The sequence below is a fragment of the Syngnathus acus genome, chromosome 3 (assembly GCF_901709675.1).
Source record: "Syngnathus acus chromosome 3, fSynAcu1.2, whole genome shotgun sequence".
In the NCBI taxonomy this organism is placed as follows: Eukaryota; Metazoa; Chordata; class Actinopteri; order Syngnathiformes; family Syngnathidae; genus Syngnathus; species Syngnathus acus.
In genome coordinates this window covers 1,405,169-1,423,175 of record NC_051089.1, presented here as the reverse complement: position 1 = coordinate 1,423,175, position 18,007 = coordinate 1,405,169, and the positions used below count along the sequence as shown (strand labels likewise).

The 18,007-nt window shown below is 40.0% G+C and overlaps 1 protein-coding gene across 2 annotated transcripts in view; it reads right to left on the bottom strand.

Moving 5' to 3' along the window:
* The window catches only part of gpc6a (glypican 6a), a 47,904-nt gene extending 30,391 nt beyond the window's left edge, over positions 1–17,513 (bottom strand). For both annotated transcript variants that reach the window (XM_037247780.1, XM_037247781.1), the window contains exons 1-2: positions 16,963–17,513; positions 5,924–6,082 (exon numbers count right to left, since the gene is read on the bottom strand). In XM_037247780.1, coding sequence (XP_037103675.1) covers positions 5,924–6,082; positions 16,963–17,116 — 313 coding nt within the window. In that variant the 5' untranslated portion in view covers positions 17,117–17,513. The remainder of the gene's footprint in view (positions 1–5,923; positions 6,083–16,962) is intronic.
* Between the last annotated feature and the right edge of the window lie 494 nt (positions 17,514–18,007).

Sequence of the window (18,007 nt, the reverse complement as noted above, 5' to 3'; positions counted from 1 at the left end):
AAAAGAGAAGCAAAGAATGTGCTGTGTGTGTGTTCGTTCTTCTCCGTCCTTGTCACTGATGTCATTTCAAAAGAAAAGAAAGTATTTTTCAGTCAAAAGAGAGATTGAAGCGCAAGCCACGGGTGAATTCACAACATGCAAAGAATGTCGATGTCTGGGCTTCTATCTCATTTATGTTTTCATTTTGAGAAAATTCCATTATTAGATGGTTTTTCAAAGTTGGTAGAATTACGTATTGAGTTGAAAATAATGTGGAAGGCTAGTGGTGCTTGGTTGGGGTGGGTCTGAGAGTAAGTAAGTTCCAATCTTTAATTATGGACGCTCTCTTTTTCAATCTCTCAGCTTAGTGATTTTTGTGTCAAGATTTTAACCATCATTATTTCCAGTTTCATCTAGGACAGCTAAATGTCCAATGGTGTTTTAAAAACCAAACTTATGAATGTGTCATGTGCGAGATATAAAATAGAAATCAATTATGTCCATATTTGAATATTTTCAAATGTACTTGCAAATATGTAACAATGTTCAAATAAGGGTTAACACACCATTTTAAAGAAATTGTTTTTCCGAGCTCTTAGATTTTATCCTTATCTAGGCTTGCAGAACAACTATTCCTCTTCTAACCTCCCCTTGAAACTCACCGAGCAGCGGGACCGAGTTAGTTCGTCATCCATCGTGAAGCGCACAAGTGACAGCGGGTTGCGGCCTGCGCTAGTTGATGGAAGCTGCCAGCGACTCTCGGCCCAAGCGCTTCTGGACAGGCCCGCCTCCCTCCGAGAATTTCTGACATTCACTTAGTATAACACATGGGCACCAAAACAGAGGTTATTTATTCATGAACATTTCCAGGAACACTGTGGTTTTATATTGCATCAGAAACGGACGTGGGACTGTCGTTGAGGTTTCGTCTTCATGACTATAATGAAGGCTTGAAATCAATGGCTGCCCTGGCCTCAGTGTCCCGATCCTCCTCGTCTCATTTAATGTCCTCTCTCTCCAGTGTAACGACATTCTTGCACCATTAGATGGCTGGTACGTCCGTCCGCCCTTGTCCTTCTTCAGTGGCCGTTTTTAAATGGCTGCCTTTGAGTAGGTCGGGTTTCATACGTATTTTGGGGAAAGACTTTTATCATCTATCGTGTCAAAAACGACATCCGTTTTCAAGGATACAAAGAAGGCTTAGGTGGTTTTATAACAACCTTGTGCTTTTCTATTTTCGACTGGCAAACACATCTGGACAGTTTTCGGAAGATTATCTGATCCGAGAGGATTGAAATAGCCGAGGCCGCTTTTCTCGCAGCGGTTGCACAAATGTCACAAAAGATGGCAGCTCGATATTTTTTTATTGTGAGGTTCAAGATCTTGATTGACAGGTTTGCTGGAATTTATATTATAGATCAGATTTAGAACTTGACGGTCAGGTGTTCATATCTATAAATAGCTACAGTCCTGAAATTAATTTGCAGTGACAATAACGTAGCTTCTCATATTGCCTCCGAGCAATCAGTTCATCATATCATTAATTAGAAGAAAGAGAAGGCCATGACAAGCTGTACACGTTTAATGATGCCATTTCAAGGTCTTAAACTCTCACTGGGATTCCTTCAAAGAAAGTCGACCAGATTGAAGCCCGGAACCTCTGGGATCGCAATTTTCAAGCCGATTCCCTGAAGGATTGCGCCATTTCATCAGCGACGACATGGACTTTTCAAAATGTCAGCTTCGGCTTTTTCTACCATTGTCATTTGTCGGACTTTATTTTGGAAGGAAAGCATTCATCTTTTCAAGGCTGGGTTATTCTTCTTACGTTGCATTGAGACTTGATGAAATATTTCAGTTGAGTCCAAATTCTACCAACAACAAGCATCATTAAGCAAACTGCGGCATATTGCCCAAATCTTCAGCAATGTATCAAGCACGACATCTTTTATCAATTTATTCATTGCATAAATTATTAACACTATCAGCCAATTACATTATGCACAAAGGATTATCTTAATTGCAAATGACTCTATAAACGTAAACACTGACTCAATAGTTAAGATATGTATAAGACTCCAAATGGGACAAATTAAGACAAATAATACAAATCTTTAAGACTGACCTTTCCAAATGTAAACAAATCAATTGTTTGATCTATTATGACAATGGGTAATTCTAATTTCAGCTCACATCTGAACGGAGAAAGTAGCATAATGAGGACCTTTGAGACTGATGCAACCATTTGATGTCAGCTATGAGTTGTTGCCATTTGACTTGGTAAGTACTTCACTGAACATAGACATGAATTATAAATGGAAAGAGCAAAGAGTTGGTGAGATGCTAATTTCGGGGAAATTAAAATCTCCATTTTACCAATGATTTAAGACACGCTCACAAAAAGCTGCAGTGGGCTTTACAATTTGTTGCTTTATGTGAATGCAATGTTCTTTTCTACTGCTGCATTTTCACAGCTCCCGAGCACCATTGATTTTGATGAGCTGCTTGTAAAGAAGTATCGCCGTCGTGTAAAAGTTGCGGAATTGAAATTGCTGAAAATAAATAAATAAAAACAGCTCTCAGGGACAGGGACATCATCTCTTTTTGAAGTCGAGCTTGAAAACGGCCATGTGCAGAGAGCGCATGATGGGAAAAAACGGCAATCAATCTGTTACGTGCCATCATTTTATCTAAATAAAGTGTGTTTGCCTTGTTGGGTTAGCTGAAAAGATCCATCATATAAAGTCAGCGGGGGAAAAAAAAACATCGTTTGACAAATAGCAGTTGCAGAGAAGATCATTCATGGGAATGAAATGTCGGATTGGACAGAATGAACTAGAGTACATGCATTAGTAAAATGTTATGTGGTGAGATCTGTCACGAGAGGCGGTGCTCTTGGAAAAATAAAGTCTTCCAAGTACACTGATGAGGATTCCAATTGATTGTGATGAGCTTGGTAGTTCTGTGACTACACTGTTCCTGGATTTCAGCAATCTAGAATCTAGGGCAGCCATTTTGTTGCATTTAATCATGGCACCTGATGGTGTACCATGTCGTCAGGAAAATAATATCGAAGATTTAATTGGACCCAGTTAGATCTGCTTCAACTGCTGGGATCGTCAGGGGAACTTCCTTCCCTTCCCGTGGCCACAAACTTGCTCTAAAGCTGCCCGATGTCCATGCTTCATCTAGAAAGCTTTGACAGACTGTGAAAAAACATGTCAGACCTTGATCAGAAAGTGAGAAATGAGAGAGACTCTATTAGAAGGTGACGAGCCAGGAGGGAATGGAATAGCGTCCATAGGCGGAAGCGCCTTTGGGCCTTTGGTCCTCCGCAACCGCTCACCTTCACGGTGACCATGATTAAGCTTACCAACACTTACGAAAACTTGAATTTGGAGATAGAAAAAGAAAAGATGCCGCATCACACAGTGGTAATTGGGGCCACGGTAGCCGGTGGGAATATTGTGTAAATGCAGCATAACGGACACCTTCAACTCTGTCGACTCTCACTGGCTAATTATTGGATCACACCAGGATCATTTATTTGCAGTCATTAATCCAAAGTCATTGGCAGAAATCTGGAATACTGTTTATGCAGCATAGTGCATAGTTTTATTTCGAACAACCTAGCCAGATATCGCCTTGATTTTTAAAAAATAGACGGAACATTTTTTTTGCAAGTGATCTGATGTTGGTATATTTATTAATCTGTAAAAAAGATAATCTATGTTTCACAAGACAGCTGAAGGTTGCAGCAGACTGCTGATATGAAAAAGACAGTAAATACAGTAAATGTAGCAGCTATTGATTTATCCCAGAAATTGACCATGGAGGGCTGCCGTGGCTCAGCTAACTCACTTCCCCACTACGCCTGTCAGGGGAATTGAAACGATAATGGGCTTTGTGTTTCAATCAAGGGATCACCTTTCAAAATACAAGTTATTGGGTTTCCGTATATGTGACACATCTGCATGCATTTGATGTTGAGGAACACAAAATGACACAATGTGATAACGGGCATCATGTTTTTCACAAGCGTAAGTCCTTTTCAATGGGGTGGGTTTGGAGAGAGCACAGATTAGAGAGCACTGGGTCTTCTGCTTGAGTGTGATTCAGTTGAAATCGGGTGTGAATAAGGGATTGTTGACGGGAATGAGCGGCACAGCAGCTCTCAACACTGAGCAGAGCAGCTGGACTGGGGCGCGATCAAAGAACTCGGTCAACCAAAGCTGCAGCTCAGCCCAGGCAGGCTTTAGCAACATGCTAAACTGAGCCAGAAGACTGAACAGCAGCAGCGACATCAAACCTGCTCACAATGTACCACTACAAACTAACACAGTTTGATGATTTTCAAATGTTGAGCAAAACAAAATATATATTTTGGTTACAATACTCAAAGTTAAGATATTAGAATGTAAAGTACAACAAAATGGTTTTCAACTGAATCCTGGACTTGTGGCTAATAAGTATGGCTCAGTCAAGATATCTGGGTTTGAATCTCCCATGGAACATCTGTGTAAAAAATTGTTAGTATATTATTCCAAACTATTCTTTGGCTTGGATCAACCCAAGGCAGCAGATGCAATGAAAACATTCAAGGCCCCAGCATTGAACCCTGTGGAACACCAATGTGCAATATGGAGTGTAGAGCAACCAAGGCTAAGACAAAAAGATCTGCCTGCCAAATTTGAACCACTCAAGGGTGTTACCACTAATGCTTACCTAGAGTTGCAACCGAGTTAACAAAATCCTGCTTGTCATCCATTGTATCAATTGAGACAGAACCCAGCCATGAAACCAGATAATTGATTCGACAGCCATCCATTCTCAGTGCACCCACCCATACCATTGTCAATATATATTGTTTGTATATTACAAATATAAATGCTTATGTTCAGAATTGTGAACTGTTGGGATAGCAAATACTCTTGACATTTGACTTTTAGTCTTGGATTCTAATAACTAGCCCGAGTTGAAGACTGGTATCGTGTAGATGATATTCTGGTGGACTGTTAATGTATCTGAAAGTAGATTTGGACACAGTTTTCGCTGATAATATATGCACATGTTTGCTGTTGTGTTGGAACTGTGGAGGAATTTGAAAACAATGTCATTCAGAATAAGTAATTAGCCAAAAATGTAGGCAGGAGTGAAAATGTCAATTTTTTGGGACGCTTGTAGAATATTCAACAGTGCCCATTTTAAACAAGCAGGTTATTTAAATTTGCAGAAGAAAAGTTTGACTGGATAAATGGACTTGCTTATTGTTGGAGTCTATTACCATATTTTGTTATTCAGGCTATCACATTTCGAAAAAGAAAGAATACTGAAAATTTATTTTCACCCGGTTTCAATGTCTTGTTTTGTGCAAATCATTTTGCACTGAATGGCTTTTTTTTTTTTATATACCACAGAGACTTGTACAAAACAAAAGATGAGATTTACTGTGCTATTTTTCCGACCAGTGCAAATTACATTTTTGGGGGGGGTCCAAAATAGCCTTTTGATACTAATTGTGCAATTATGCTTGTGGGTGCATTTTATTGAAAACTGATAGAAATAGAAAATTGCATCTTTTTACAACGCACTAAATGAAGCTGCCATTATCTGCCCGAAATACAACAGATAAAGTTCTCATAAAACCCTAATGGGGAGCAGAAAGAGAAAAAAAAAACAACTCTTCAGTTTAAATGGACCCAGAATATGTTGTTTGGTGTAAAAAAAGGAACACGTACCAGACGGGAGCGAAAACATTGATGAACGAGAGTGAACCCTTAAAACTAAGCAGTCTGCCCATATCTTATTAATACCAACCAAGTAATTATTAATCATTCCATCAGGAGTCTCGACATATACGAGTCTGACAGGACTCGCGTGAATACATTTGAGTGTCTGCAAGTGTAATTCAGATGTTCACAAGTCTCAAACTCCCGCCGCTTACCATCAAACTTTTTATGACTGGCGACAAACGTCACCCGCATGTCACGGCTGCTCTCCTCCACCAACTTCTCAAAGTCCAACTTGCTCTGCTGGTTGAGTTTGTCTTCCATGTCGGATGTGCAGCAGGTGTATCCCTGTGGACAGATGTGCAGGTGCTCACCTGGGAGGAAAAACAAAAAAAGCATTGCCGTTACACTCCATGGCTGCCTCGGCGGTGCGTTTTTCAAAGGGGCGGCCGAGCACGTTCCATCACGACTGAGGTTTACTGTAACATATTGTCAAGCATGACTAACCTGCACATTCTTGTTATTGTTGGACAACACAACAATGAAGTAGCAAATGAAAAGCTGTGGAGGGCTGTAGACTCATTTTTACTTTTGTGTTTTGTTTTTTTCACAGTATGAACAAGCAACCTCAGATATGGAGCTCAAGCAGGGAAAAAATGCCAGGGGGGAATCCAAGAAAAATTAAGACCTGTATGCAGCTGAAAAGAATCCGGAATCATGTAATTTGATGCGGAACAGCGTTATAGCCTTTTATGATATGATTCAGAAATCATGTGTGTAGGCAGTTGAGGTGCATCAAACTCTTAACGCCTCTCACTTGCTCTCATCCTTGATGCATAATATTAATCAATGTTGTGTCAAGTCACAAGCTCAATATTGGCAAGCCCATAATGCAAGAACGAAATGCCTTTAAAAAAATTAATTAAAAAAATAAAATAAAAATAAATACAAATGAATTAAAAAATAAAGAAATAAAATAAAGAAATAAGAAAAATAATAATAAAAAAACAGCTTTGAAAGAAGAAAGTGAAATAAAAATATTGACAGACAGAAAAGCCTTTTTCGTTAACATTTTTTTTTAGCCATTTACAGGTACCAGGACTAAATGTTCAATTAATTCCAAAGCAGGCAGAACAATGTTAAGTTTCAAGCAGAAAGAAAAGACTACAAAGCCAAAGCTTACTTCTTCCACAATCTAGTGGAACCTTCCAAGTCCAAGACAAGCAAACTGGCAGATTCTCTTTGTGCATGTAAAGGGTGAAGAAGCTGCACATGTGCATAGATAATGAAGTACGCAGGATGCAGCACTCTGCATATATGTGCTGCAAGTAGGGAATGTAGTTAAACACGAATCAGTCTTAAGAGAGACGCCAGGCTACAATAATGAGCGCAGCATCACCACCACAGCACTTAAACACAAATCCATTTGTAACCCACAGCACCGCAAGCTCCATATGACCCCAGAGACCCAGCTGATTTAAATCCAAATACCGCAGTTGATTGGAAATTGCTTTATTTGGAGTCATAATTCAATACAAAGTGTGCTGTAGATAAAAACTCAGCAAAAATAACCGGTACTATATATTCGTCCTGTGTGATGTGCATTTAAAAACTGCAAAAACAAGGCGTAATTTACCGTCACATTGGAAAAAGGGCAGTTTGCAACGTTGTGGGCGTGAACACATACGACTTGATTTGCTGCCACTCAGGAGACTGAAATCGTAACCTATATTGTTATAATGGCAAATCTGATATTTGAAATCTGGTTAAATCTCGCAGTGCTCACGAGCCTCCCGATTCTGGTCTTCTTGACTGCGTTGCACCAAAGCTGGAATTTGAAACCGAGCTGTCAATACGAGCAAGATCACAGTTGTGTATTTGAGTTGAAAACTTCTGTTTGAGGTAGAAGATGAAGGGCTCTGTTTTTTTTTTTCATGTCGGCTCAATGACCACCTCTCGCTGTGCATGGACAGTCGCTTCATTTTCAAATGCGGAACAAAAGCGCCCTCAAAGTCAGGCATGGTTCTATTTTTATGGAAAATTAATACCGCGCATTCCATTTTGATAATACTGACTGGTATAATTTATTTGTAAGATTAGCAAAAAATACAACCGATAAAAAACAATTGAAGTTTCACACAATGGCGGAAATGATTTCATGTTACAGCTTCATGATTTTCTGTTGACAAGACACATGCATAAATATACTTGTATGCGTCTTCTGACTAATTTGAAGCAGAAGTGTGCTCATGTTGCAAGTCGCTTCACCTGCAGACATACAATTGATTTGCAGAGGAAACCGGGCCAGCATTTAATGAGCGAGTGTCATGCTAGGCCACGATTGCCTTAACTAGTATTCCGAAGATATCAAAACGTGATGCGACTGCGCTTGCCAATCATGCTGCCTTTTTCGACTTCACGCTGCAGCACATGAAGCGGAAATAGGCGAGTTGCTCAGAGACGCACGAGGACGAGTGTGATCTTGTGATTGAAAACAATTAGAATAACCCAGCGCCGAGATTTAACTATTTGTCTCCTGGAAGGTTTGCATTGTGTGGCCTGCATTAAAAAAAAAAAAAGTGTGTAGTTTGTCATTAATTATTGTTAACTTTATAAAGGAAGACTTTTTGATGCACCTCTCGCTATGCTTATGAATTTTTATGATCAGTGTGAGTTCACGGATGATATTCCTTTGAAAAATTCACCCGTCATTAAAAAAGAAAATCCTGGTTGATTGGCCAAGAACGTTAGTGGGACGTTGGTAACGGTCCCAGAACGCTGTCGAAGCATTTTGCCAAATCTGTGATTACATTTCTCACTCTATGCTTTTCTTGACTCAAAATGGCTCTACACATTTGATTTCTGCTGATTTGATGCATTTAATTTGTCCTGTCAGTTGTGCAGTTTGTTGTTTGAGTTTAAGCAACTAAGTGGGAGGGTGTACAGTTAAGTTGAAATGACTGAGCATGGAAACAAAGTGTAGGTAAGCCCTTTTTTGAGTGACAGCGCTGACAGAGGTGTAAATTTATTCAAAGGAGTTGCAGACATCACCTCAAGACTGCCTCCTTTGTTTCACTGCCAAGCAACACAGAATTATCCTAAGCTGTAAATTGTTCCGAGAAACTGCGAGGTTTTTTTACAGACTGAGCTACAGCTGTCCTGATATATATATAAACAGTTTAAAAAGTATGCTGCCGAGGTAAGAAAAAAAAATTATAACAAAAGTGTCTTTTGTTCCCATGTGTGGTAATCGACGGTGTGATTAACTCCCACAAGGATTCATTAGTCTACCTGGCCAAAGGGCAACAAGCATATGGTCCACACCATCTGGTACATCCCTTGACCACTCTTAATTAATAAAGGGAACATTTTTTGCATGCCAAAATGTTCCTGTGGCCAAGAGCATTGGCGGAGCTAGAGGTGGAGCTGCAGGGGCACTGACCCCCCCCCCAAAAAAAACAATATCCTTTGGATCCCTCTGGTCCTTGGCCAGATAATTGCCTTTTGGGTATTTTCAGATTTTTTTTTTCCCTGGATTTTTTTTTCCACAAAAGAAATGTTTATCAGCATTTTAAGAATAAATAAATAAATGAATAAAGAAATAAATAAACAAATAAATAAAATGTTATACGGACCCCCTGAAATTGACCTCACCTTCTGCTGTGTTTTATGTTGAACACCACACAAACTAATCACGCGCAAGCTAGCGGGCAACAAAAGTACTGTAGTTAGCCCTTTACATTTGCACGCAGCACCACTGGTACTAAAGCTCATCCAATTACAGATGAACCCCCAAAAAAACAATTGAGGTTTGTTAGCAGGTTGGTGTGGCTCCCAACAACCATTACAGTTCATCACGCGGTCCCTGTGGGAAATTGATTGCCCACACCGGACTTTGTAGAAGTGGCCTTAATGGTGCGTACAACGTCTAATGTAAATGGGCATTATTGAGTCGTTTTGGGATGGCCAGGTTTTTCAAATAGCTTTTAATATACCGTAATTTTCGGACTATAAGTCGCACCGGAGTATAAGTCGCACCAGCCATAAAATGCCCAAAAAAGTGAAAAAAAACATATATATGTATATAAGTCGCTCCTGAGTATAAGTCGCCCCCCCACCCAAACTATGAAAAAAACCGCGACTTATAGTCCGAAAATTACGGTATATTACAGTTTTTCTTGTATTTAAAATGTTCTGGCTTGACAGGAATTTTATCATCCCAGACATTACAGCTCTGTAATCACCGGAATAAATAGTTTCAAGTGGATTATGAGGCTCGGCATCCATTAAATATCTGACACGGTTGTTTGAGAAATGTGTGACTCAGGCGCAATTGGCTTGTCTCACATTTGAGATATGACTGCACTGGCTCTTGGCCCATAATGAGTGGAATGACCTTGGCTGGAAGACAGAATTCACTGGTGACAAATTTGCATCCATGCTATAAAAAAGGCAAAACTGTTATAAAAGCAAACTTGCCCTATATACTTTATATAGTGTGTAACTTTTTTATTATTGAGATCCTTTGAAAGTTGAAGCGCCGAATGAGTTTTATGAAAACTCTGGATGACGAATACGGGTCAAAACAAAGTACGATCCCCAAATAGAAAGTAGTAGAGTGGCATTAAAAGGTTGAAGTATGCGTTTGTTCTTTGGTCCAACAACCACTAACTCACTTTAGCTGACTTTAAGTTATAAAGGAAGCTGTGTGACCTCCAGTGTGTGAGAGCATTCAAAGCGCGTGATCTGATTTTTTTTTTTTTTGTAGCCGCAGTTGTTAATGCTTATTGCCTAACATCATCAAATGCATTTTCTGAACGGCTTATCCTAATAAGGCGGTAACGACGTGCCTTCGTTGCACTTCCTTTCACTGCAATCTGATTGTTGACAGTCATCCTCTGTTAGATATATGAAATAATAAAGTGTGCATACATACGCTTTATGGGCCATTATGAGTTGTCAACAGAAATGCAAGAAGTGGAAGGAAAGCCAATTACTGCACTAAATCACATCTGTCCGTATGCAGAAGTGGGAAAAAATGCATCAAGCGTGATTGATCTCGGTGCTACATTGCCATCTGGATCTGGTCTCCATCACTCACATCATCCACTTTCAACTGACTCCACTGGGGTGTCAGACCCTAATTGAATATGTCCAAACAAGATGACACACATAACTCCCACGATTGCTCCAGCCATATGTTCCCACACTCGAAGGAATTTTTTATTTGAACTTCCAAATAACTCATCAACCCAAGCTTGCTTTTCTTCATTTTAACAAACCCAACATGATTCAGTTTTGACTATAGCTGAGTTCATATGTTTTCCTATCAAATTCATTTTCCTGTGCATCTTTTTGCGGAATTTCCCCAAAGATGAAGCATTTCATTTTGTGTGGTGACGGAATTGCTTCAATCAAAGTCTGTCGTGCCTAAATGAGATATTAGTTCAAGTCATGAAAAGGCAAACGCTATAAGCTACTGAATAATTTCAACTGTAAGCAATGTTTTATGATATTCTTGCAGGAGATTGCTTGTATCATATTCCAAAGCAAATGAACTTCATTGCAAACATGATTGTCCAACACAATACTGAAAAGATGGCAATAATGAATAATAAAAGAGTTTCAGCAGAAGTGAACTTGATATAAGATGAGTGTGACGCTATTGGCCTGTTGTGATTTTGAAAATGTTGAGGTTTCAAAAATGTGTAATTACATTTAAATCGGCAATAAACACACAATGTTGACTTTATACACATTTCAAGGCAAATGGCTATATATAATGTGATATAATATTATATATATATATGCCCATGGAGCATCTTACAAAGACTCCATCAACTCAAGTTGGCTGTACGCAAAACATCAGTTTAAAATACAAGTAAAATAAAAAAGAAATAAATAAAATACCAAAGCATCTCACATTCATATTGATGGGCAAAGCCCGCCCACGCAAGTATTGGTACGAACCGAACGTTGCATAATATTCAGCAATCATCCAAGCTATGTCACAAGAATAATGACTCACTGAGTCGATTTGAATTTTCCTGCAATTTCCACGATTCACCTTCATCGCTCTACATTAGCCTGGCAATTGAGAAGAGCACAGACCGAGGAGGTTGAAGACTCACACTAATGCACGACGGAGGACTAAACACAACAGCTGGTGGTCTGGAGAGCCTGAGGTAGAGAGCCCCAGGGTGAGCTATGACCAGCCCACTCATTTAGCAGCTCAAACAGGAGGCAGGAAACAGCAGGACTCCGAGAGAAGCAAACTCTGTCTGGCTCTCGTTCAGACTCGAGAAGATTGCGATGTGAAAAGAGATAACGATGCGGCTGACAGCGTCAGAAGGACGTTCACTCCATATATTTTTACGTTTGAAGTTTTCACTGCGCTACATTGGACTTGATTAAGATATTATTAGTGGTTATTAGCTGCTGCTCAGCCCAGCCCATCCTGGACTACTGATTTGTTTATCATGACTACAGAGCTCAGGGGAACTCCATCTTAAGAAAAAAACAAACAAGCCACGATGACAGCGTGCAAAGAAAACGTCAGAGTTCTTCGGGGGTTCAGCGAATACCCATCGACCTCCAATGTATTTAGGAGGGTCGAGTCTTCGAGGGGAATTTTCAGCAAGGCCTGCAATTATGAAATGTTTTAATTAAAACAAGAGTGATTTAACCCCGAGGTTAAGATCAACTCTCAACCTTTTAGCATCAACATAAAAATAACTCCAATTAGACTTGGGATGATGTCAATTAGTCAGCCCACCTTAGGGTGTCATTGGGATCACACCAGAGTGGGTCATGAACTTCAATAATTGCTATACGTTTTTAAAAATTAATGCTGGAGCTTTTTTTAATGAAGATCGGAGTGTCAAATCACACCTGACGTTTCCATAACACTCTTTGTTTATTTGTACTAAATGCTTGTTTATTTGCAAATCACCCAGGAGAGTCTAATTTAGCGTGTTAAGTCAGCCATGGGCGGTGAAAAACAAAAATAAAAAGTCCCCAGCGTGAGAGATATTTGCAGCTTTGACACCTCCGTCGAACCCCGGAGGTTTCCCCGACAGCGCACGGCGTCGCAGCTCTGTCGGTCTCATGTCAAGCTTGGGAGTCCGTTCCTCCAGAGCATAGGTGTCAAACTTGAGGCCCGGGGGCCAGATGCAGCCCGCGAGACAAATTTTGCGTCGACTTTGTATCATTACTAAAATTACAAATTGTCGTCACTTTAAAAAAAAATAGATATTCGAACCGTTTTTGCGACTCTCTAATTTCAAAACTAGTTATTCATCAGTTTGTTTTGTAGCCTATACTGTATATAGAAGACGTTGATGGCCCGTGACAAAAATGAGTTTGACACCGCTGCTCCAGAGAGTTTCCGACTCTTTCGGTATCCGTCCAAAAATACATTTAGTTCACAAAGCCGGTTGATTCTAAAGAGTTGAGTCTAAAAGCGAGCCAGTTGCGTGGAGTCGTGCTTCTTTTCATCAAGCAGAAGCTTTTCTATCATGATTTATGTATGGCCGCTCTGGTCATACACGATAATCCCTACGCATGAGACGTTTCCCTGCGACATATTGCAAATTTTCTAGTTTCTCGCAAAGCTTTCACAGGGTAGAGAGGCTGAAAAGCTCACAGAGCGCAGTTAACTGAAAGCAGGGCAACGTGGCGGAGTGTCGCAGTCCATATGCTACTGGAGGCTTTTCACACTACTCAGGGAAAAAAAAAAAAAAAGTCTTGGCGCTGAGTGCAGCTTTCAGAAATTGCGCAGATGATATATTTTACAGTCTTTGGACTTACTTACTTACTGGCCAAAAGTATTGTCAGATTGTAATTCAACATCCCAAACAAGGCGGAAGTAAGAACAATCCACACGGCTCCTCCGGCCGCCAATGTGCCAAGCTCATTGTTGGCAGTGACGGGCCGGCCTATTTTGTTTGGAGCTGGCCAACAATTGTCCAATCACGGAGCGACGTCCTCGCAGAATTCAGGTAGCTTGGCTGCATTCTGCCAAAATGAGGCTCTTCTATTTTTATTGATGTATTTTTTTTATGTATTGATTTATTGGCAGCGACGCCGTGCTTCACTACTGCCATCACTTTACAATACAATATTTTGCATTATTGTTATTTTTATCATTAGTTATTTTACAAAATTGAATCTACTTTTACAATACAATATTTTGCTTTATTGGTATTATTTATTTTACAAAATTGAATCTATTTTGATCCTTATTTAAATTCCACCAACATTCGTGGTTTCTATTTTGTTTTCTAACTTCTGCTTGACATTTGGTTCGACTCAGCATGTTTGAATGACAAATCTAAAGGCTGATTCCAACTGCCTGCAGAATTTGTATACGGAATCTGCCAAACGAGAGTTTTATATTGTGTTTGTGCCCTTTGGACCCGCTCACAGCGCCACAATTCATGGCGCAACTCATTATTCTGTTATTTAAAAAAATTACCTGCAAAGGATCTTGCCAAACAATGAATTATGCTAGTGCGAAACATTACTACAATTCTTTTTAATAAGAACAAATCAAAGAACAATCTTTGAGAGCTCCCGGAGGTAATTGTTTTTCCAGAGTAATCAAATAATTCTAGAACCAATCGTGCTGCATGTAATGTTGTTTCCAAGCTTTTAAAGCCTCATTTTGGCAAACGCCATTTATATGAAGTGCTTAATTGAAGCATTCACGAGCTGTTCCAAACAAAGAGCCGGTCATAAAGTGGCAAACCTCTGAATCGGGCTCATATCGCACCATTGCACGCTAAACAGAGACGGCGTTGTCAACATGCTAAGCGAGAAGCGTATTTAAATGACTTGGACTTTCCTTGCTTGAATAATATTTCTGACAAGCAATTAAGTCAAAAACGAACAGCGCGAGAGATTTGCAGCACCCCTTTATTACTTTACTGTGCAGTAATCCGTTGGGAAAACTCACAAAGGAGGAGAAGAATAGGCCACTTGAAAATATCACTCATGATTCTTTTATTTTGCTCTTTCACCGAATTAGTATTGCAAGTCCAATATATCGACCGTCTTAGCTTCTAACAAGAGACACATTGTAATTGTCATTTTGTGGATTTGCAATTATGCCTCACACATTTAAAGCTACATATTGATAGAATCGGGAATTTTTTTAACTCGCACTGCAAATTTCAGCCATGTAAGCTATTTCAGCAAATCTCATTAGATTGTGCACTTGGACAGTGAAATAAATGACTAAAACATGTGATCATGAGAAGAATCAATTTGCTGAGCATTCATGAGGTTCTTTATGTTCTGAATGAGGGGGTTAAGACTCTGAAGCCCAAGGGACTCATTCAGCTCTACACTTATATTGCCGTAATAGATGGACTTGAGGATTTAAATGTGTGACGAAATGTAGTTAAGTCAAGAGGCCATAAGAAAAACGACATGGTGAAACTCTATAAAAAGAACAAAAAAATGAACATCTTTCAAACACAATCCAATAATCATTCAATACATTGAATCACTTACAGAGGGATGATTCGACGTAAACGTGAGCTTAGAGGTGGAAGTAGCCACCTCGTGTTTTCATGAGAAAGCTGCTGATGGCCGGATGAACATTAATGCTTGTCATGCTGTTTGCCACACGTTTTGGACCAGCACGACTAATTCTCCTGAGAACCTCTGTTGGATTCATGCCAAGGTTATTAAGAGACACAACACTCCAATAACAACCTGGGTGCAATTATATTTGCACAACAGCAAAAAAAAAAAAAGCAAATTACAGATTTTTTCAGGATGACACAGATGTAAAATGCAGATGAGCATCTTTTATTTCTCAACTGATTTAAGGTGGTAACTTTTGTTAATTGGCAAAATATTAGGCACATCTAAGACAATCGACAATTAGATAGCACATTTCCGTAAGATTCTTCTCATCTCACAAGAGGAACAAAAGTGGCTACTCTTGAGTGAAGGCACATTTTCAAATCTAGAGTTTAAAAATTAGCTTAGGACGGGCATGTCGATTCATTCTACCGAAATCCAAGAGTGCCGGACGATGATCATTAATGCCCAACAACCACCGTATGATCTCTTTTTCTTTCTTTCTTTTGTCCCGAATAGAGTGATTTCACTTGTGACCTCACTCTGCATGTGCCTCCTTCCCTCATGTGGAGCGCACTATGTTTACCGACTAATCTTCTTCCCTTTGACCATAAATGTGATTAGTGCTTCACAAGAGATAATAAAAGCTCATATCTGCGCTGTACCAAAGAGCATGAATTAAAAACTAAGCCGTAGCCTTGAGGAATATATATAGAAGAACCCAATTTTGGTGCCGAGTGCATACAGCCCCCTACTGGTAAATATTATTTTGTGCTGAGTGACTATCTTGAAATGTTACGGCATGATCCTCTGTTGAATATGAGCAACAGGTAGACCGAAGCATGTTTTCTCTTTTTCATTGGACTCAGTGAAGCAACTACTTTTGGAAAATACTCAAATGGTGCTGAGTCAGAAATATATCAGTGGACAACTCACTTGCTTTAGAAACAGATTGCATTTAAGATGTTTGACCTCTGGGTGAAGTCGCTTTGGTGACCATCTGGAGCTCATAAAATACTTAATATAATGTTAGTAGTTGTTCATGTGTAATTAAAGTGTTATTACTAAATATAGCCGAGTATTACCTCTTCCGGGACCGTTTTGATTGTGATCATTCAAACATTTCAAGTTCCATGGTACATTTTTTGTAACTGTCATCATTTGATGATGAGTTTGTATTGTCCATATTGTACATGGAAAGTCATTTCCAATATGAAAAACCTCGTTATTCCACGTCAAATTTAATTGAATCCTAAACTGTCTGTCATAATAAAAAATGGCATATTGAAAACAAATTCCTAACTAATTACTAACTTATGATTAATGAAGGCTTAAGAAGCATCACACGACCAACATACTTAATTTACATCAATCTTATTGGCTTAATGCAAATGTCGTTGTATTTGTACGAACGCTCATCAACGAATGCATGACCGTGATCATGGCAACACTTTGTGTGATTTTTTTTTTTTTTTTTTTGGACAACTATTGACCCTCTGTAAAAATGACGGTGCTGCATGGTGATGATGCCAGGGTGGGTTGTGTGTGTCCCACTTGCTTCCATCATATGAGGTGAGAGGGATGGATGGATGGATGGATGGATGGATGGATGACACATGTGCCAATTGGAAGCAAGATGATGATGAACTCTTGTGATCCATACCTGATATTTCCTGATGAGGTACACCGACAAGACTGAATCCTTTGGCATGATACGCTTGTCTAACTTCGCCGCAGCTTCGAGCTTTGCTCTCAGCACAGAAAGACGTGGACAGCAGCACCCACAGGGTGCACACAACCACTCGCAGTCTCCACATCGCCAAGCACAGCACGGAATCCTCTCTGAGAAAGGATAAATCCACCAGGAAGGAAAACCAAATCTTGGAAGGATGCCTCCAAAAATAATCATTTAAAAAAAAAAAGAAGAAGAAAAAGCAAAGCAAATCACTCGTTACTTGCTTTACGTCCTCCACATTCCGATTCCGCTAAGCGCCGGAGAAGCAGCGATGCTCAATGGGGACAACTCGTCCCGTGTCTGACGTGTCTGTCAGTGCGAGTCGAGTGACGAGCAAACGAGATGCGCGCAAAAAAAAAAGGAGAGAGAGGGGGAAAAAAAGGGAAGGGCAAAACATGGAGTGGAGTGGCCGCGACTTGAGCAGCATAAGCAGTCCACGGGCGCTCGCTCACTGCTGTCCTCTGCATCCTCAATGCGCACAGCTGCACAGAAGAACGCACTTGGGTTTGCGCACATGCGTCTGCGGAGGGTGTGGGCGCCCGCAAACATATCTGGATCATCTTTTCTCCGCCCGCCTAGTCTGGACACAACTTTAAGCGCACATATAGATCGAATTAGATCCGATTTTGAAAACCCCCAAGGGGCAGCCCGAGGAAAGAAGCTTCATTCATTTAACTCCCACACACGCGCACGCACAAAGGCGGGGGATGATGGTTTGCAATTATAACGTTTAAGCAAACTTTTTGAGACTTATATTAAATGTAATTAAAATCCGAAACTAGCTGGATTTCAAATAAAAATGTGTGCCATCATTTGTCATAAGTGCAAGCATGAAAATCAAAAGCAGTGGCGGAGCTAGATTTTTATCCCTAAGCGGGGGGGGGGGGGGGGGGGGGGGGCTCTGCAAAGCAAAATAAGAAAAAAATAATAGAAACCTTTGGAGAAAACGCTGATTAACATTCCGTATATGTAG